The sequence below is a fragment of the Sitophilus oryzae genome, unplaced genomic scaffold (assembly GCF_002938485.1).
Source record: "Sitophilus oryzae breed Bouriz unplaced genomic scaffold, Soryzae_2.0 scaffold_907_pilon_pilon, whole genome shotgun sequence".
NCBI classification, from domain to species: Eukaryota; Metazoa; Arthropoda; class Insecta; order Coleoptera; family Curculionidae; genus Sitophilus; species Sitophilus oryzae.
In genome coordinates, this window is record NW_022147536.1 from 1,703,864 (window position 1) to 1,725,934 (window position 22,071).

General features: G+C 32.9%; 1 protein-coding gene across 2 annotated transcripts; it reads right to left on the bottom strand.

The window, feature by feature from the left end:
- Nucleotides 1-223: 223 nt before the first annotated feature.
- Nucleotides 224-21,967, bottom strand: LOC115890634 (SAFB-like transcription modulator). 2 transcript variants are annotated; one of them, XM_030910922.1, is made up of 13 exons: nucleotides 21,725-21,967; nucleotides 21,263-21,338; nucleotides 21,005-21,204; nucleotides 20,325-20,450; nucleotides 20,227-20,269; nucleotides 19,543-19,624; nucleotides 17,185-17,464; nucleotides 13,837-14,088; nucleotides 11,944-12,030; nucleotides 9,860-10,413; nucleotides 5,624-5,754; nucleotides 5,448-5,568; nucleotides 224-601 (listed from the first exon to the last, which is right to left on the bottom strand). In XM_030910922.1, the coding sequence occupies exons 1-13, from the start codon at nucleotides 21,845-21,847 to the stop codon at nucleotides 436-438; spliced, it is 2,241 nt and encodes a 746-aa protein (XP_030766782.1). In that variant the 5' UTR covers nucleotides 21,848-21,967; the 3' UTR covers nucleotides 224-435. The 2 variants fall into 2 exon arrangements, 1 of the variants encoding a protein (XP_030766782.1); XR_004051672.1 differs by having other exon boundaries at nucleotides 232-601; nucleotides 9,856-10,413.
- Between the last annotated feature and the right edge of the window lie 104 nt (nucleotides 21,968-22,071).

Below are 22,071 nucleotides of genomic sequence, written 5' to 3' on the forward strand. Positions count from 1 at the left end.
CAATACTGAGGATGCCATTTAAAAATCAAAAGTTGCAGTCATTTCCGGTAAAACAGGAAGTGACCAAAAACAATTGAATACGTCAATCAGTCCTAATCTATGTCATAAACTAACATACCAAATCTCGTTTCTTTATCTGAAAAAATAAAAAAGTTATAGGGGTGAGCCACTTTTGAGACGCACCCGGTATTTTAACTTATGTGTACTCAGCAATAAATCAAACACATTTGATGAAAGTGGACAACCGACTTTATTATCTAAAAGAATACATACGTAAATATAACCTACATTGGAACGTTAAATTTAATTTAACTAAAACTAATGTAACTTTAAAATAGAACAATAATTACATTTTTCCATACAAGAACATGGCTCAATTGATACATCTTTCTGTCTGTTTGCTCAATAATTTTTATAGTGACATACTGATTTGACTTAGTATTTTCTCATAGATGAGCTTATAGTTTTCCCGTACTCGAATCTACCATCGTTGTAGCTATTTATCCCAGGAGGAGGGGGACACAGTGGTACCAATCCCATATTAGAATTGTTGGAAAAAGGTCTGCTACCACTCGCTGCTCCTTGGCTGTTGGTATTCCACCTGTACAAATTAAATAAATATCAATAGAGTGTCGTCCCATTTCAGTACACTCTGTCCAACGAAATGGTTTCTGACAGTGACAGTTGTGTCTGTCATTTTAATTCGCAGGAAAATCGAGTTTCCTGTCATTTTTTTGATGTCGTCTGTCGAAATGTTCCCTGATTCGTTGGACACATTATACAGGATGTCTTAAATAGGTGTAATTTTTTTAGGGGTAGTATATTTGGACCCCAGAATCACCAGATAACATTTATTAGTATATTAATTATTTAAAGAAAAAATATTCAAAGGTAAATTGCCTAATAATTTTTAGTGATTAAGTTGCCTAACATAAATATATATTTCACTGACTTGAAAGTCGGTTTAAAAAACGATTTTAAATAACTCAACTTGTTTTTTGAAAATATAGAACATACTTCAGAGGTTTTCATACTTTTAAAGCAACCGAGTAATGAACACTCAAGAGATAGCAGTCTACACAGATGCTTCCGCGGGGGCACAGGTATAGGCATCTTCTCAGAGAAACTCCATTATCCGACGATCTTTGAGGCTATCGGATGGCTGTAATGTTCTACAAGCAGAGGTTTACGCCATAAAGGAAGCGGCTAGATGTATACGAGAGAAAATTGCTGGTAGACCAATAGGGAATATAGTGATGTACATACTCTGACAGCTTGGCCGCTTTAAGAAGCATCTCCATGCAATCAGTGAGATCGAAAACTTTGATGGAATGCCGAGAAGCACTGACCTGGCTGCGTCGGGGCGGGGCTACTCTGTGCTGGGTGCCAGGCAATGAGGTTATAAGGGGGGGAGGCGACATAAGCTATCGAGAAACGTACCCAGTTACGCCATATTGGCACTGGCAATTCTGACAGTTCAGTTTTTGAGGTTAAGTGCGTTGCTGTGAGTGTTTTTTTAATTTTCCAAGACTATTTTTCTGTTTTTATTTGAATATTTGGACTTTCCGAACATGTCTTCGTGTGCTGTAAGTAGTTGTTGCAGTCGACAACGTGTAGAGAGGAAGAAATCCACTGAAATTGCATTTCACAGGTAAGTGTAAACATAATACAGGACCTGATTAAATTATTTTCGTATTTTTCATTTAACTAGTTATGCGTTTATTAATTAAATATTAAGTGTTTTTATATTGGCAAAGTGTTTAGTTATTTAATACTTTGCAATTAAGTGATTAAAACATGCCTCGACTTCTATTCTTGTAAAAAAAATTCTTAACAATATCTGTTATTTTTACTACATATACTTTTTTTGACAGGAAAGAGTATTTTGCTAGGCCAAATTTAAAAGTTTTGTTTTAACTACGGTTTATTTTTCTATTTTTACACTAAGATTTTGTACTTAAACATTTATTTACATTCCTTTTTAGCATCTGCTAGCATATACTATGTACAAACTTTATATAGTATAGCTTTAATTTTTAGATAAATATTATAAAATCAACAAAGTAAATTTACTTTTTGCAGATAAAGTCTTAACGACTTATATTTATTGATAAACATTTATTATTCTAATAAAATTTTATATCAGAACATTTTAAATTTAGTACGTAGTATATAAATTTTGCTCTCTTTAGAAAATTTTTATCAAATAAATATTATATTAAATCTGATTTTTAGGTTTCATAAATCCCATCCGTCGAGAAGCTTAGGTGAAGTTTCTGAACAGGAGAAACTGGCAAGCTACATCAGGTAGTGTTCTATGCTCGAAACATTTTTCTGATAGCTGTTTTGACAGAACATCTCAATAAAATATCTCAAATAAATAATCATTTCCTAAGATTTCTAAATTTTAATGATTATCAAAATGTTAATTATGGTAAATCAGTAATCATGTTTAATTATTTTCCGCTTTTTTTCTATTTTTTTTTTAAATGTTAAGGTTATTATTGTTAGATACATCAATAAAAACAAGGCAATTAGTTTACATACTAGCAACAAAACAGTGTTATTTAGTGAGCAATAAAATTTAATTTATTTAATGTGTATTATTTTTTTGTGTTTCCTTCTTAAATATACATAGTATATAGTCATTAAAATTAATCTTGTAGTTTATATTTTTGAAAAAGTTGAGGTCGTTATATTGTGTAAAATAAAATTTTTCAAAGAAGTTTCTGTAATCCGGCCCTGCTAATGCCGCCATATTGGTGCTGGCTTAAGCCACGCCTAGTGTTACCATTTTTCCTAAGCACTTTAAATGCTCATAGCGTCTCCCTGTATACAACCTCATTGGTGCCAGGCCACAGCAATGTGGTGGGCAATCAGGAAGCAGACAGACTCGCCAAAGACGGGGCCAGGGGAGAGGCCGTGGCAGATGACCCACCACTTGTGACGAACAACACACCGAAGGAGGCTATAGGAACTGCCATCAAAGCCAAGCAGCAAGAGACGTGGCAACACCGTGAGGACTGCGCTACAGCTCGAAGACAATTAGCCAGTGGTAGATAGCAAAAAGACAAAACTACTAGAGCACAAAAAGGACCTAGTACGCATAATTGTAGGTGTCGTCACTGGAAACTGTCCCACAGGGGTAAACCTCGTAAGATGGAAAGGTTCCGACGACGACTACTGCAGAGAATGCGGAGAGGAAGAAGAAACTATAGAGCATCTGCTGTGCCACTGTCCGGCACTGGAATACCGACGCTTTAAAACTTTAGGGTAAGGTTTTTTGGAGGGACTAGAGGAAGCAGCAGAAACCAACATCAGCGACATCGGGAACATTGCAAAGAGCTGAAAGTGCTTTAACGCAAAGGAAGAATGAGAGGAAGGTTTGGTAAAACAATACAGGGGTATCGCAATGGGCCCAAGGCCTCCGAGTGAGGGATCAAATATGATCCCAAACCCCAGCAACCTAACCTAACCTAACCTAACACATATCTTGTTTTTTGAAAATATAGAACATACTTCAGAGGTTTTCATACATTTAGCGTTGTGGAGTTCTCTAAGGATATGTTTTAGTCATAAGGTCTAGTTATCCACTAACTTATCACGCTACAAAAACAAACTTTCAAACAGAACACAAATCTAAAATATCATCGGAAATCCAAATGAACTCTTTATTATCACAGGTCAAACAGCAAAAAAGCATATAAAAAGTGACGCTTATTAAATGTTTTTATTGTTATGACTTTTCAATCTCAAAACATATTTTAATAACGTTTCCCTGGTTACTGGTTCTATGTGTTGCCCATTCTTCGAAGATATTTTTCAAAATAGTATTTTAAAACATTTTTGAAAAAGAATTTATCGTTATATGATTTAATTTTTGTTTAAAATTTATATAAAAAGTATATTGAAATAATATAACAAATATTTTCAAAATAATAAATACATGTATCAGTTACATCTTGATTAAAAAATTTCAATGGTGTATATTTTTAGTAGTTGTTGTCAACGCAGGGAAAAAACGCTCTAAGTTAGCATTGACGTCTAATATCGTTCTGCGCATGCTCAGTAGCGTATTCAGAGAGAAGGATAGATTTATACGATAATCTTGTTCTTTGAAAGAAAGAAATTGAAAAATGGGCATGTGAAAGTCCCGTAAACAAAGTCGCGTGTAATATACATATGGTACAGCTTTATACACGATTTATCTATTTTTTCCATAGCAACTGTTAAAATTACCTTACATCTATCAAAAATAGTAGATAAAATAGTACTCTAACCGCAAGGGTAGAATAAATGATACTTTAACAGAGAGGATAGTTAAAAACTTTATTTCTTCTCGCACGTTTTTTAATTGCTTCCATTTTTGAAAATTTTTGTATTCCTTTTCATAAGTTATTCGGGATTTAAATGGAAGTAGTTTGGATATGGCTTTTGTCGCCTCAGCATGAATATCTCTTGGTAATTTACTTATTTCGTTTTGAGCCCAGGCTCCAATTCAATTAGCAATCGACACGAGAAAGAGAATTAAAAAATATTGATTCAAAACTGACCATAGATAAATGAAACAAGTTTAGATTGGAAAGTGCCCATAAGGACAATGTAAACACTATTTGGCGCTATTCTCGCAACGGTCGCGACCCAAAACTTTTGAAAATTTCGGAGCGGTTCGGCTTTTTCCGGAATTATATCGCCAAATATTGTTTATTCAAATTTATTATTATTTTCGTTTAATTTTATAAATAAAATACAGTGAAAGAAATACAAGAAACTTTATTTTATATAAGGACGCATGTATGAAATACCTATGAAACATTGGAAACCGACGTTATGCCACGATCCACGATGGTTTTTGCAATTCACAGTCCACAGCACAGCTTTTTAAGTTTTTAATGCCACTTTTTCACAATTATCACCGGTTGGAGTAAATAAAACTTGAATTAAACTCACAAGATAGCAATAATTACTTTGAAAATGGACGCTATAAACACTTTTCGGAATTTCTTTAATGAGAGCGGTTTAGATTATGAAAGACTATTATGATTTTTGAAGATTCTGACTTTGACAAGAGAAAATTATTTCTGTTTTTGTTTGCCGTTGTTCTTAGCGACCGCTATAGCAGCGCCAGATCGCGTATAACGGTCGCGACCTAAAATGTTTACGGGCGTTCCAATCTAAACTTGTTGCATCTATCTATAAAACTGACAACTAAAGAGACAGCTTTATTTATTTGTCAAATTACATAGAAACCAACGCAAACCAAGCACAATATTTTTTCTACTCTTAATAAATTCCTTGAAATAATAATTTCTGAATATTTTTTAAAACGTAACTCGCTATGGAAAAAATATTGTTTTATAAACGACGATAAAATTGTATTATCGTAATACCATTTTATCGTCTTGTATAAAAAATAACTATTATGTGTGACTTAAACAAAACCCTACCTGTCTGATGAGGACTGTCGCCAATCTTGTTTCGTTTCCCACGGTTTCGGTGCGTTACTCACAAATTGGCCGGGAGTTTGGCTAGACCAATTATTCGCCCTCCTATCGAAACTTGGCGCATCTGAAACATTTTCAATCAAAACAGAATTCAAGAAAGAATCGAATTTTATCGTTACCGTTGTAATCTCTTCCTCTCTTGTCACCATAAGAGTTGTCGCGTTTGGGATCGTATCCTCCGGATCTGGCCTTGTTATAGGAATCTTTTGAAGGTCCAGTGAATTTTTTCGGACTCAGCTCACGAGTTTTTCTAAAATAAAAGTAATATGTGAAAGTCGTTGGATACACGCAAGGACTGTATATATTCTAAAGGACTGTTCGATCGCGTCAAATCGCCGCGATCATAGTCGCCGTGGATGCTTACGTCACGCAGGGACCAGCGCTCCACAGTGCGGTGGATGGTTATTCTAGCGGGACAAAATCTCAGGAGCAATATTTGAGACTTAAAATCTAAGAACGTAGCAAATGGTCTAATATATAGCAACCATATGGTTAAATTTATTTATTTATTAACAACTTAATTTATTAATAAATAAATACAAGATAATAAAACTATGATATTATTCGTACATGACACACAAAAACCGTACTGTAAACTATTGCCAAATACATATAATTATGATATCCGGTGAAATACTTACAAAAAACTCTTTAGCAGTTATTTTTTAATTACTTTGTAATCTTGTGACACCCTGTATATTTTATTTTAAAAAATTCTGTTTTATTCTGAAAATAATAAATAAGATAGATATTTTAATTTTAACACTCGGTAATTGTAAATTCATATAGAGTAAGTATCTAAGACAATTTTTTAAACTTTTATTAAAACTAGTAATAATCATTTAGTTTTATTATAAATTATCAGAAAGTAAAAAATAAGGCTTTAGCATATTGTCATGCTTTATTTAACTAGAACATCATTTGTATGTTTTTGTCTTGAGGAAAATTGCCGAACTGATTGTTGGTGTCATTCATCAGCTGCCCATACACGGAAAGGCCCGGCCTTCGGAGTTGGCCTTGGGTCCGGGCCTTTAACCCAAAATATCATAGGTTTGCGTGAAAGGCAAAGTCCGCGGATATATTTCCGCTATGGTAATTTGGGTGAAAGTCCAAAGGCCGGGCCTTTCTTTCCGTGTATGGGCAGCTATTAATTTTTTAAACTCAGTGCCTTTCGATGGAGTTAAGGTTTCAACAATTATAGCAGCCTCCTTACTCCCACTAGCCCTAAAGCTCATAGTACTTGCAAAACCCAATTCTTCTTTTGAATGCTCTTCAATTAACCATTTAACGAGTCTTTGTTTCGTTTTTATACTATCCGATTGAAATGAAACTTTTGGGCATTCACCTGTTAAGCTTGAACTCCTTGTAACTGTGACTACCTGTGTTGGTAACTATTGGTAACTCAAAAGATCTACAACATCATGCAATATATCAATATTTGAAACAAGTGCAAGTTTGATATCTGCAGAACAAAGGCACGAATTATTTTAACAAATAATATACCTACAGTAGAAAAGTACATACCTTTGGCAATCTTCAACATAATTTGGCTTTGAAATGAATAAGCATTTTTAAATATTTTGTTTTCGTATGACCTCTGCTTTGCTGAGCAGAAAACGATCAAATTTGCTTGATAAAAATGTATCGAAATACAAAGAATATTCATGCATTTTTATATCAATTGGAATGTCTACTATTTATTCTTATCCATAGACTTAAAATAAAATATAGACTGAGCATCTCATTCATAAATAGCTGGAACATGCGGTCAGACACTGTCTTGTTATTGTTGTGTTACTGTTTTAGGTTATAACGAGTGCGACACGAGCGATAGATAGGTTGTCTCTGTCGTAACGGTCGTTCCCTGACGACTCTGCCGAAAAACACAACACTGTCTTTCGTTTCTCAAGTACACCTGAACTCTCCGTATCATAGCCGGGTAATTTTTTTATTTTAATGAAGCTATAATTAAATTAAAAATATATCGTATATAAACTTTTTTATATTTTATTAAGATTTAGGACAGGTTTTTTACATAAAAGTTTAGAAAAAACGTCTTAGAGTCCGAAAAGGATAAACATAATAAAATACACGTTATAGAAGAAATTTTATAATCGAAATTACGTAATTTTTGAAATTAATAATAAATTATTAATTTTAGTCAAACATTTACAACCCCTAATATTAATCAAAACCGGATCTATTCCACAGATATAATAGAATCGGCGACAGGGAGAGAAAAAAAAATGATTGTTGTAATTTTTTTTCTAGTTAAGTGATGTCTTATTATGTAAATTAGAGAAAACATAAATCTGTTCCATTAAAGCAAGGAAGGTGATAGGAAGTGGATAAAATAAAAACTACATTTATTTAACTCGGTACTGTCTTTATTATACCGGGTGCGGCTCAAAAGTGGCTCATCCCCATAATTTTTTTATATTTTCAAATAAAAAAACAAGATTTAGTATGTTAGTATATGAAATAAATTAGGATTGATTGACGCATTCAATTGTTTTTGGTCACTTCCTGTGTCACCGGAAATGACTATAACTTTTAATTTTTAAACGGCACCCTCGGTATATTTCTACTTTATTCGATAGAAAATGACACTCTGAATAGAATGAAATATCATATGTCAACTTTTGACATTTTCGCATATGGTTTAATTGTAATTGTAACACGCGGTTCATAACGACAATTTGACTCGAAATACCAAGTGTGTGGTATCAATATATTCATAAAAAAATGCTTTTTCCAAATATGCTAATGAGTACCCTTGTTCCATTTGAAAAAATTGACATATGTATGATTAAAAATACGATTTGTACATCTTTTAACCGGCCTACACAAGACACGAAACCCATTAGACGATCAAAACTATTTTTCCAAGGTTCCTTGATTAAAACTTAGTGTTTTTAACAACACCATGACACCCTGGATTGAAATTTAAAATACGATTTGTTTTTAAGCGACAATGTCAAAAGTTGACATATGATATGTCATCCTATTCAGAGTGTCATTTTTTATCGAATAAAGTAGCAATATACCGAGGGTGCCTTTAAAAATCAAAAGATGTAATCATTTCGGTGAAACAGGAAGAGACCAAAAACAATTAAATATGTCAATAAATCCTAATTTATGTCATATACCTACTAACATACAAATCTTTTTTTTTATCTGAAAAAATAAAAAAGTTATTAGGGGTGAGCCACTTTTGAGACGATCCGGTATATTAAGAAATATTGTTTCATAATGTAATATCATTTTAAAATTCTTGTATGTTATTTTAGATTCTGAAGATAATTTTAGAATAAACCGGAATATATTTTTAATAAAAACATTATTAATTATTAACAGGGAATTAATTATGATTTTGTTACAATGTAAGTAAGTAAATAATGTAATGTAAGAGAAAAAATTCAGATTTTACATTTTACTAAAATATTATCTAAATAAGCGCCTTTCTACAACAACGCCACTGACTCCTAATAGGTAAATTGAGAGTTGCCTACCGGTCGAAAGTCGTTTCAAGACTTAAATGGATTATTTAAGTCAAATTTTTTGAAAATTTGGCACTGTCGAACCATATTTTATAGTTCTTGAACAGAAAAAGTCAATAAAATAAACACTTAAGGACTACAAGCTAAGAGAATGCGTTAATACAGCCGGGGAGATAGCGGCAACAAAGCTTTACCGCACACGTGCGACACGTACTACAAGGTAATAAATGAATGAATAGGCTCCCTCGCCTCTAATCGGTGTTGTCATATTGTAAAGAACTTATCCTTATTAAACAGTATCCGACTTATAATTTAGTAGTATAAAGACTATTTAATCATCTATGGAATATTAAAACCTACTTTATTAAACTGTAGTATTAATATATCAATATATGTGTATAACAAGAAAAAAAATATTGATAATATTAAAGACGTGACAACATAGGCTGGATGAGGAAGGCTCGGTCGACTGTACCCAGAAGTAAACATGTGTACAAAAAAGGTTGTTTGTCCGCGTTGAGATGTAAATAGTGTAGTCTATATTTTATTTTAAGTCTATGTTCTTATCAGTACACACTTTTTATTTATTTCTAACCAAACGGTTTTGTCCCGCTAAATTTATCTTCCACCGCACTGTGCGCTCGTCCGTCAAACGCACAAATAACTGTCACTGTCTAAAATCTTTAGCGCCAACTTCAACTCGGTCCCTAGATAACGTAAAAAACTGACAGTGCAGGAAGATAGGAATCGAACTATCCTTACCTCTATAGTATCCTTGGGATACACGGACATTTGCTAAATCTTAAAAATCAGTGATAAACAAGTAAAAAACACTAAAATTAAGTTATCACTTACTTTGAAGTGTCGAATCTCGGCGGAGGCGGGGCTTCGAAACGCCTGTCAGAAGGCGCCGGCCTCTTACGGTCATCGTACCGATCGTCGCCCCTATACGGAACCGGTCTTTTCCCAGTCCTACGGTCCTCCTCCATTCTCGGGTACGACCGCTGCACCTCCATCTTATCTCTGCCTATCTTCTCTAACCTAGAACGGTCGCCGCCAGGTACAGGCGGTCTTTTCCGATCGTCGAACCGTTCGTCACCTCTAAACGGAGCACGCTTTCGGTCCTCTTCTAGTCTTATCAACGTTCTTTTTAATTCCATTTTTTCCCTGGCGATTTTTTCCCGCTCGAGCCGTTGACGTTCCCGTTCCATCCGCACCAATTCGGCCTTTTCCCTAGCGATTTTCTCCTTTTCCAACCTGAGCTTCTCCTTTTCTCTCTCTAGTCTGGCAGCCTCTTGACGTTGACGTCTCTCGATGTCCCTCTGCCTGAGGCTCTCCTCGTGACGTCGTCTCGATTCTTCCCTTAAGATACGTTCACGTTCGCGCATTTTTTGTCTCTCTCTCTCCTCCTACATTAATGTACAGCGTTAACGTTTTATTTTGTTCCACTTTGTCCCAACAAAATGAAAGGTTTTTGGTCAAATTTTATTGTGTATTACCACAAATGTCAAACTCTGTCAAATGTCACAGTTATTGGTATAAACTACATTTTTAATAGGACATCCTGTATATTAGAAGTGTATTAGATTCATTCTTTTGTCTGATTTCGTAAATATATCATACACACCCTTTCTTTTTAATAGTTTTATTGAAACTAGATAAAATACAGACCTGTGAAAACTATACAAATGTTTAAAAACATTTTTTATCAATAATTGTGAAATTTGTCAACTGTAAAACTTGTTAAAAAAGTTATAACCTATTAATAATATACTGGATGTTTTACAATAGCGGTCCACTTTTGTATTTTTTCAGATAAAACAACGAGATTTGGTAAGTTAGTATGGCATAAATCGGGATTGATCGACGTATTCAATTATTTTCGGCTACTTCCTGTTTTACCGGAAATTACTACTAACTTTTGATTCTTAAACGGCATCCTCGGTGTTTTTTTACTTTATTTAATATAAAATGATATTCTGAATAGAATGACATTTAAAAGGGCATTTAAAAATCCAAAGTTGTAGTCAATCCTGATTTATGTCCTATACACACATACCAAGTCCCGTTTTTTTATATGAAAAAATAACAAAGCAATAGAGGTAAGTTACTTTTGAAAAACATGCAGTAAACAAAGTATATTAAAAGTCTTAACAAACCTTAGAATAAAATGATTAAGGAAGGAGCATATCAAAAAACTTAGATCCACCGCAATGGGACTCAAATATGGCCGACTTAAATTCCGGTATATCAGTGCCGTTCAAATTTTATTTAAAAAATGTAAAACTATGAAGTAGGGTAGACTTGGGGTAGACTCAATAATTTGTTGTTTTATTTTACGTTGTCAAAAATGTTGGTAGTTATTAAAATTGTTATAAAAATATATAATTCTAATAAAAATAGATAAGTTATAATATGTAATTATTTATTAACACAAACATCCGATACGCTACTGAAGCAGGTAAGTCAAATTGACGTATCTAAATTCTTTGACATCTAATCTTTGACAAGTAGTAAATAAAGGGAAAAAATGCGAGAAAAAAATATATAATTAGTTAATTTAAGTGAATTTTATAAACGATCGGTTTGCTACACGTATGTATATTATATAGTCACTTGCTAGCGAAAAGTTATTCCATTATTTCACTCGATTTTTGACCGAAATCTACAGCACGCTACACAACCATTTTACAGTCTTTTTCGATAAATCGCAATAGTGTCACTGTTAATTGAAGTTCTGCCACAATTTCCATCTAGATGTACTACCTTTATACAACTATCAGTAGTAGAATAAATAATAAACAACATAAAATAAGCTCAGTAAAGATTAAGGAACCCCACCCTAGAGTCCCTTTTCCGCCCACCATGCAGGAATGCATGGATAGCATTATGCTCCTTCCTTAATCTTTTTATTCAAAATAACAAACCTAAATAAATACCTTAATTTTATCAAAAGTCAAAATATCTCTGGGTTTCCCGCCATGTAACCTGCGATCCCTGGATCTACTTCTACGATCTCTGTCCCTCTGAAAAGAGTTTGTTTATCAGTACTATAACGATATAAAGAGATCTTATGTCGAGTCCAGACCAAGCAGACAAAACAACGATAACATTCATGTTTTACGACAAAATTGCGACAAATTCAATACATTTCTGCGACTTTTGTTGTCTCATTTTAGTTTTGTTTCAAAATTCGGAGACTTTTCAATGTCCCGTCTCGAGTCGGTAAAGATCAAAGTGTCTATGTTTTGTTCATATATTTTACGACAAGTTGTCGGCGCAGTGTGCTGCCAACAGTAGGAGACCAGTGAAATCACACGTGGTTAATAAAACTCATTCGCAACAACTAAACTTTTGACTTTGTTGTACTTTTGTCCTTACGCTGTGGACAATTTGTATCAAGTTTGTCTTGTCAGAATTCCCCATTTTTTGTCGCAAGGCTTTGTTTTTGTCTCAAAATCGTGTTTACTTTTAGTCGCCTTGGTGTGAACCCGGCATAAGATACAGAAATTCTGTATACAGAAATTCCGTATATATTCCTGTAACAGAATAACAAAACAATAATAGCAGCCCATAAACGTAAGGAATTTTTAAGATTTGTCCCGCAGCGGTCTTTGTCAATACCATAATATCTGTACTCTGAATGGCCCAATGGCCGGGTTGGCGGATATGGAATGTCATATCTGGACTGCGGGACTGATCGCTTAAAAATCACTTGCGTGTATGGGCGGCTAGATCTTAATACCGTGTTCATATACCGGGTGCGTCTACACCCCTATAACTTTTTTATTTTTTCAGATAAAAAAGTGAGATTTGGTATGTTAGTATATGACGTAAATTAGGATTGATTGACGTACTCAATTGTTATTAGTCAATTCCTGGTTCACCGGAAATTACCACAACTTTTGTTTTTTAAATGGCACCCTCGGTATTTTTTTTTACTTTATTCAATAAAAAATGACACTCTAAATAGAATGACATATCATATATCATATGTCAAGTTTCAACATTTTCAAGTTTAGACATTAATTTGACAAGTTTTGACATTAAAAGATCGTATTTTCGTAAATTTCATTCTAGAATGGCTTTCATTCTTCCATGGCTGTGTCAAAAACACTAGTTGTTAATCACGGAGCCTTGGAAAATTAAATTTGACTATCTTATGTTTTTCATGCATTTTCCTGGTCGGTTAAAAGATGACAAAATCGTATTTTTAATCATACCTCATTGGTACTCATCTTATCATTGGAAAAAGCATTTTTTACGAATAATTTGATACCACACACTTGGTAGTTCAGAGTTAAATTGTCGTTATGAACCGCATGTTACAATTTCAAATAAGCCATATGCGAAAATGTCAAAAGTTGACATATGGTATGTCATTCTAATCAGAGTGTATTTTTCTATTGAATAAAGTAAATAAATACCGATTAATTAAAAATCAAAAGTTGTAGTAATGTGTGAAAGGAAGTGTGAAAGAGAAACAGGAAGTGACCAAAAACAATTGAATACGTCAATCAATCCTAATTTATGTCACATACTAACATAACAAATCTCGTTTTTTTTATCTGAAAAAGATAAAAAGTGTCTCAAAAGTGGCTCACCCGATATAGAATAAAATACAAACTAGCAACTTATTTCTAACTATTCATTTTTATATTGCAGAAAACAGTGGTCACGTTAATGCTGAAACAAATTTACGGACGTTAACATGCGAAGTTGTCAACATCACCATATATACTACAGTAACATTTAATTTCAATTAGTAACTCCAAAAAATTAGTAAACTCAAAATAGATATAAAAAGCAATCATTAGCATTTAAAGACTTACTTGCTTATCATCTGTTTTATGAGTTCTTTCATTAGACCTCCTCCTCTCCTTGGAATCCTTTCTTTCGCGCGAGTCTTTCCCGTCTTTACTGTGTTTATCGTCGTCCTTTTCTTCCCCTTTCTTCGCACCATCTTCCTTCTCTGCACTGCCACTGTTTTTACCGTCCTTCTTCTCTGCGTCCGATTTAGATTTGGAACTTGAAGACTTGGCGTCCTTCATTTGCCTCATTTGATCGGCGCGTACCTGGTCAAACTAATTTTTTTTCGAATTAAACAAAAGTCTATAAAACTGTAAAGTTTTAGATCATTCGGCGGGTTTAGGCCCGGGCCCGAATACTGTAACTTAGAAAGCTGAGAAGCGTCTTTAACATTTCCCTTGTATAATAAGAATAATGATATATCCATAGAAAAATACGTTGACATAACTCAACAATAGGTTATAAAATTTACGTAACATTGACATTTTTCATTGTGTTATCCCTTTGAATAAAAAGATTAAGGAAGGAGCATATCAAAAATCTAAAGTCCACCGCGATGGGACTCAAATATGGCCGACTTAAATTCCGGTTTATCAGTGCCGTTCTAATTTTATTTAAAAAATGTAAAACTATGATGTAGGGTAGACGTGGGGTAGAGTCAATAATTTGTTTTTTTAATTTACGTTGTGAATAAATGTTGGTAGTTATTAAAATTGTTATAAAAATATAAAATTCTAATAAAAATAGCTAACCAAAAAAATCCTTATGGGTTTTTCGCCACTGCACTGCAAGAAAAATCTACAAAATAAAATAGTTATTTTTTGTAAACACTTCTGCGTTAAACCTAAACGGACGCTGCTTGTCAGAAGTTGTGTTTACAGTAATAAAAATTTGCCTAACAAAGAGAAAAAAATGCTTAACGTTTCGGAAAGTTTTCTCTTTCCGTCGTCGGAAGCAAAAAAATATAAAGAATCAAGAAAAAAAACTATTTAAAATATTTAAAATTGAACTATTCGAGAACACTTTACTTTTTAAAACAGATACGTCTACAAGAAATCGTTGACGTTCTGTTAAAATGACATTATATTAAGTTAAACTTCAAAATTAACAATTACTACCTGATAATTACTTAATAAGGTAAAACCAAAAAGCCCAAACTTTCTGTATGATTATTTTTAAATTTTACGTATGTAATGTTCTTTAAAATCAAAGAAGCGATTGCCATACATTACTAACATCTACAGATGCATGAGCAATACATTTATTTTTATTAGATTGAATTAAAAAAGCATCTTTTATTTTTCTTTTAGAGGCTATCGGTTCTTTCATTATAATTTTGGCGTTATTAAAATTTATTCTGTGCCCTGTGTCCCATGAATGCTGACAAATCTTAGATTTGTGAAAATCTCCCTTTTTTTTTGGATAGATGAATCCGTCACATAGGTATAGACATTTTTTAAAAATAGATAAGTTATAATAATTATTTATTAACACAAATATCCGATACGCTACTGAAGCAGAAAGCCAAGTCAAATTGACGTATTCTTTGACATCTAATCTTTGACAAGTAGTAAATAAAAGCAAAAATGCAAAATATATAATTAGTTAATTTAAGTGAATTTCATAAATGATCGGTTTACTTCACGTATGTAGCGAAAAGTTGTTCCATTATTTCACTCGATTTTTGCCGAGATCTACCGCACGCTACACAACCAACTATCTTAGTCTATTAGAGTCTTTTTCGATAAATCGCGATAGTGTCACTGTTAATTTAAGTTCTGCCACAATTTCCATCTCGATTTACTACCTTTATACAACTATCAGTAGTAGAATAAATAATAAATAACATAAAATAAGCTCAGTAAAGACTGACAAATCCACAAAATTTCCAATCAAATTCAAATGTGTCAAATGAATCGTCAAACAGAACTGTCAAGGATCCCCACCCTAGAGTGCTTTTTCCGCCCACCATGCATGAATACATGGATAGCATTATGCTCCTTCCTTAGTCTTCTTATTCAAAGCTTTGAAAGCATAACGTTTTTATTTCGACGTTCCAAAATTCGGGCCCAGATGTTTTCATAAAAGTACAAAATATTCCATAACAAAAAAGTTACCGCGATTTGTTAAAAATTCACATTTTTGAAAAACACCCCGTAACTCCGAAACGGTATAGTTTATCTGAAGTCAATTGGAATAGATTGGGACTCTAATTTCGGCACTGCCTTTGTCGGCATTGTCGATTAAGGACAAGGGAATTAAGAGTCTCAGTACTTCCAATTGACTTCGGAAATACTACAACATATATCGATGTGCGGTTTTTAAAAAGACATCTAAATAAAGGGAGACAAAACAATTTACATTTTATCGCGATCACGAACCGTGTTCCGCAAAAATCGATGATAACAGATTTACGCGGTATGTGATAGAATACGGTTCGAGTTCCAAATGTTATTATTGTTATTAATGTTTTTTGGGTACCTATAGAAACGTTAAACTAAATATTTGTATAGGTATATAACTTTAATTCATATACATAGATTGTGCCAGGATTATACCTTTGAAATTATTTTTAGTTTTCTAATTAAATTATATTAGGGAAATTACAATGACAACTAGCGACATCGCTGTGGATTCGTCTTTACTACGAAATCTGTAGGAATTACGCTGACATTTGACGCTTTCATTTGTTTCCATTCAACTTATATTTGACAGCGCGGTTGTAAGTTTTCTGCGGTACTTGAAAGTTTTTGTAGCTTTTGAACAACTTTTTAATAATTATTAGTGTTCATTGCGAAGAAAACTATTTAAAGTAGTTTTTAACTATCTACGATGGTTCGCAAGTGCATAGTTTGTAAAAAGGTGGACTATTCTAACCCAGAATTGATATTTCGACGGTAAGTGTTATTACGTTTTTTCTACCTCCATGCTTACAGTAGCGTATTTAGATACTTTTAGTTATAAGTAAATTATTACAAAAATTCGTATATTTTCTTATTTGTTGGCGCTTCCGATTGTGAAATTAAAGTTACCTTCAGTTAGACCTCAGGCAAAACTAGTTATAATGGAAAATTGGTCTGAGGCAATCGCAATCGATTTTTTATAAAATTCATCAATTATTGATAAAAAAAAACATCGCGCCACTGATAGAGCCAAATGACAGAAAGATAGACGAAACTCAACCGTGTTGTCATATTTATGTACCCATCTCTTTTTAACTCTCATAAAAGTGTCAAACCATGTATGATTCTAAAAAATTGAGTTTTATGAATGGAGTGTTCTGTCTACCCATTTAGATGTATTTGAGATTTTACCATCATGTTTTTGATAAAATTTTTGATGATAAAAGGTTTTTAATCAACGACACAAACCTTTTCAATTTTTATCATCTGCCCATTTAACTCGGTGTTGTTGAGTTTGCTGATAACGTTCTCCACGTCCTCCACAGATCCCATAGTGACGTATCCGAAACAGTTGGAGCCCGGATAGCGCGCGTTCACTACCACCTTGGCGCCGACCACTTTGCCGCAAGCCGACAAGGCGGACTTGAGTTCGCTGGCGCGCGTCGTTTTAGCCACGTTCGAGATCCAAACCACGTTGGGGTTCGATTTGCCGCTGACTTTCTTCTGAAGATTTTCTCCAGACTCTCTCCTAAATTAGAAATACCTGCTATTTCGCTTGCTTAGAAATAAAGTGTTAATACAGAGCTATCTAGTAGACAGTGTCCTAAAAAATCTCCATACAAAGTTTCCTACTTTTGAGACGTTTAATTCAAACTTAAAGTATTAGCCATAGGGCGTGCAAAAAAATATTTGTAACTAATAAGCTTCATTCAGAACCTCGAAATCAGTGGAATAAATTAGTAGTTTCAATTAGCCATAGGATTCGGCAATAGAATTAGCAAGAACAGCGAAAGTCTTAGTAATATTATGGTTCCCTTTTTTACCCTTTTGGTATGGAACCCTAAAAATGGAATGGAAATTTCAAATAAGAAACTTGATATGGAGCTTCTTCAGAACACTGGGCCACCCTGTATATCTAAGAAATACTCAATTCTGTTTTACTCTGTATAAATAATAATTATGCAGGGCGAGTCTTAAATAAGTGCAAATATTTTTAGGGACATTATTTTTCGACTCCAGAAACATCTATATGAGGTTTCTTTTCCCCAAAAAAAATTTTGGTAATCTTTTTAATTTGTAGTTAAAAAACATAATACCTTCACAATATGGCAACATAGGTAGCAGATTAAAATTACAAGGGAGAGAACCCAGAAAAAATCCAGTGGTTCTCGAAATTTAAGCAAAAAATCATTTTTTTTTATTTTCAAAAGTAAAATATCCATTATTTTAGATTTATTTGAAAACCGGTGAAGAGAAAATACGTTTCTTTTATTCGAGATCTACCAGCCCTGAAAATATTTGCACTTATTTAAGACCCACCCTGTATAAGAAACACAGTTTTGATAGTTACTATTTGTTTGAATAAATAGTGTCAATGAGACTAGAAGATGTTATTAACAGTATTAAAAATAAGATGTTGACAGTTTTTGTTATAGCTAAAATTTGAAGTATTTGAGTAAATAGATTTAAATTTCATACTTTCGACAATCAGATGATATTTCTGTGTGAGCTAATTCTATTTATAAAAAGAATGAACTAACGCCATTCAAAATAAGCTAAATTATTACAAAACCTTTCTTTTCCTTCATGTTTGATTCACAAAATCACAGAAACTCCTCTTACCATAAACAATACTCTCTCCAATATTTTTTTACTCAACATAATGCTGCCATTTGTTAATATACTCACTAATTTTACTCATTTAATCTATAATTATCTAAAACTCCAGTCGACAGCTGATCCAATTGAAGAGATTGAATTCATGATCCCGGAACGGCTCCAAATCCAAGTCTCTGATGACGTAGATCTAAGTTCCAGGATGCTTGTAGGGCTGGATGTCAATGCTGTGCAGATGTATGAATCCAGAAAACCGATGTTTGACCTGCCTGTTGCCTCCTAATGCTTCTTGTGAAGTTTGTGTTTAATAAAGTCCACTTTGTACCAACGTCATAGTTCAAGGTTTTACGAGGGTAGTCTGAAAAGTTTCCGACTTCACAATGATACAAAACATTGTTTTATTTTTCCACAAGATCTTTTCGCTAAGACGCTTTTCCAAACCATGCTTCTACCTAATCCATCTATCCTTCTAAATGGTTGGTCTTGACAGCAAAACAGTTGTGAAAATATTTGTTCTATGGCCATGCGCATGACCTCTGTTATTTCTTTCGTTGTTTAACACTATATTGTGACCATGACCAATTCATCAGTGATTTCAGTGTTTGGACGTCCCAAACGTACTTCAAAAATTTCACAGTGGTAATTGATGGTGCAGTGTCCCCGTGTAACTCGTCTTTGATTTGTATATGCGATTTTCTTTTCATTGCTGTCCATTTTCACAATAGCCCTTAAATTGATTCACTCAACCGACTGTCGAAAGAACAACTAGATGTGCGCAGATTAGTTCCATGAATGTTCCTGTATACATTGGTGAAGTTAGAAACTTTCCGGCCTTCCCTCGTAACTTTAGCGACAATATCCAACTCATCAAGTTTCTGCTTTTCTGAGCATTTTTCAAATCAATTTTAGTCAAGTATCCAATTGATGTTTTAAACACATCTTAGGCAGCATTATGGAGTTATATAAAGTTGAAAAAAGTGTGAAACCAACCTAGAATCATCTTCTGCTCTCTCCTCTTCCCGACGAGAACCTTCATCCTTCGAACTCGCTCGATCTTCCTTCTTACTTTTATCTGCAGAAATCAAAATCGACGTCATATATATAGATGATTTCGTACAAGAATTTTTTTTAAATTAACAAACCACGTTTTGCACTGTAGCTTCAACATTATTACAATATATAAAAAATCATAAAGAAATTAATATTTTCAAATATTATAGAATACATTTGTGACAACTAATTGCATATTTCAGTTCCAATTTTTTTCTGATATCTTTTAGATATCTAATTCGAGATTCACTTCACCTACAATTCCCAAGTGGAAAATACCAAGTAATAAAGTGCTTTGTCGATAATTTGATGATCCCAAACTTCAGTAATTCTTCCTCCACAAAACTCCATCATGTAAATACACTACAGCATAAAGATGATCCATCTTCATCTAGCCACCTACATTTGAATGCTTCCTCCATTTTAATTTGTTAATCCAAGAGGAATCTGAACCAGTATCATAGTCTTCTATCCATAAGAAACTTGTATTTGTTGTATAACATATGTTATAAAGGATGAATAGTTCGATAATATGCAATTAGTGTCAATTTCAGAAATAAAAATATCATAATAATTTTACAATATTATAAGGTATGATGATATTATTTCAACTAAAAAACTTACCATTTGTTGTATCTTCATCTCGAGCTTTTTCAGTAGACTCGCTCTGTAAATAAAAAAAAACTTAGAAATTCTAAAATAATTGATAAAATCTCACATACCTCGACATCATGTAATGTCTCATCATCATCTAAAGTAAGCCTAATAGGAGATTCATGCCCATCATCTTCTTCTGTCAAAACTGGCGGAGGCGGAACTTTAGGTTTGTCAATGTTTTCTTCGGATTCCTAAATAAAAATGTAAAATATATGCAACTATAATAAATTTTTCTCTATAGTAAACATCCATTTTTCACATAAATGTGTATACAAATAACAATAACAAAATAATTTATTGAACTTATTTCATTAAAAAATCCCTAATCAACCGAAAAATTACAAGACATGGCAACGTTGCAAATTTACAGCTTTAGAATTCATGTCAAACCTCCATCTTGTCTTAATTTTTCTTGTTTATTTTGTTAATGTTTTCAGTAAAGTTTTAGATAGTTTTGTATCTTTAAACAACAGTGGCTTTTAGATCTATTATATAATGAAAATGTAATGAAATTGTTATGCTATGCAGCTTAAACTAAGAAAAATTCAATGTTTACATATACAAGCCCTAACAATTAAATATTGGGATAAACAATAATTTATTGAAAACTTTACACAAACTGAATTTGAGAACTTAATAAACATATTAAAATATATAATTTATAATGAGTATTTAGATAGTTTAGTTTCTATAAACATTAAAATAAACTGTGGGCCAATAAATATCTAATAAAAATTGTCAATACCTTGTTTTCCTTAGATTCAGGCTCTACGTCATTTGTCTTAGTGTCATCTTTTTGAGAAACATTTTCTGTATCTTTCAATTCAGCATCGTTATTTTTAATTTGCCCATTTTCTTTTCCATTCAAGGTTTTTGTATTTTCTTCCGTAGGTTTTGTTTTATCATCAATAGACTCATCTAATTTTTCTTCAGATTCAGCATCCTCTGTACAAGTTACATAGTAAAATTAAATAAAGATTTTAAAAAATAATAAACTACTTACGAACTGAATTTCTCTTTTTGTTGTCCGTTGACTCAAATATGTAAGTTTCAGGATCATGTCCTTCTTTTTCCAATGCCTAAAAATTTAAAGTGATTTCTAAGTTTATATAAGACTGCCATTATTATTATTATTATAAAATATAGCAACTACTATTATTGGCAGTGGGCATATGAGGATCGCTGTCATTTTATATGTAAAATTATATGGAGAATGTCATCATCATTTCCAAGCCACCTGGAGGCCTTTTTTCGATCATACGATATTAAACAAAATAAATTTTACAATAAATTCTACTTTGAACGTGCATAACCTAGTATTCTATGAATACAAACAAATCTAACCAACATACTATTAATCACATATGAATTTTTCCCTTTTATAAAAACGTATAGAAATGGAAAACTAAAAGAGCCGCACATTTTTACACCAAATATATTCTTATTTAATATAAATCTACTATACCTCTTTCAATCTTTGAAGTATAACCTGTTTTACGCCATTTTTGTCCAGGCCTCTTTTTTCCAACTCTGACTTTAAATCTATTACTCTTAAGTCCGCCAATTTCTTGTTCTCGTTTTCAGACATTGCGATATGTAACAAATTCTAGAATGCAGCAAGACTCTTTAAAGCTATTTTTTTAAAACACAAGCACCATAAAGTGACAAGCACTTCCTCGATTACCTTACGAAAATAGAAAATGGCGTCGAATTTAAATTTTTGATTTAAATCCATTTTAAATCCATAGAAAATAGAAAATAAATCTAATTGGAATCCATAGATAACTGGTGGAGTCTTACTAGGGATATCAA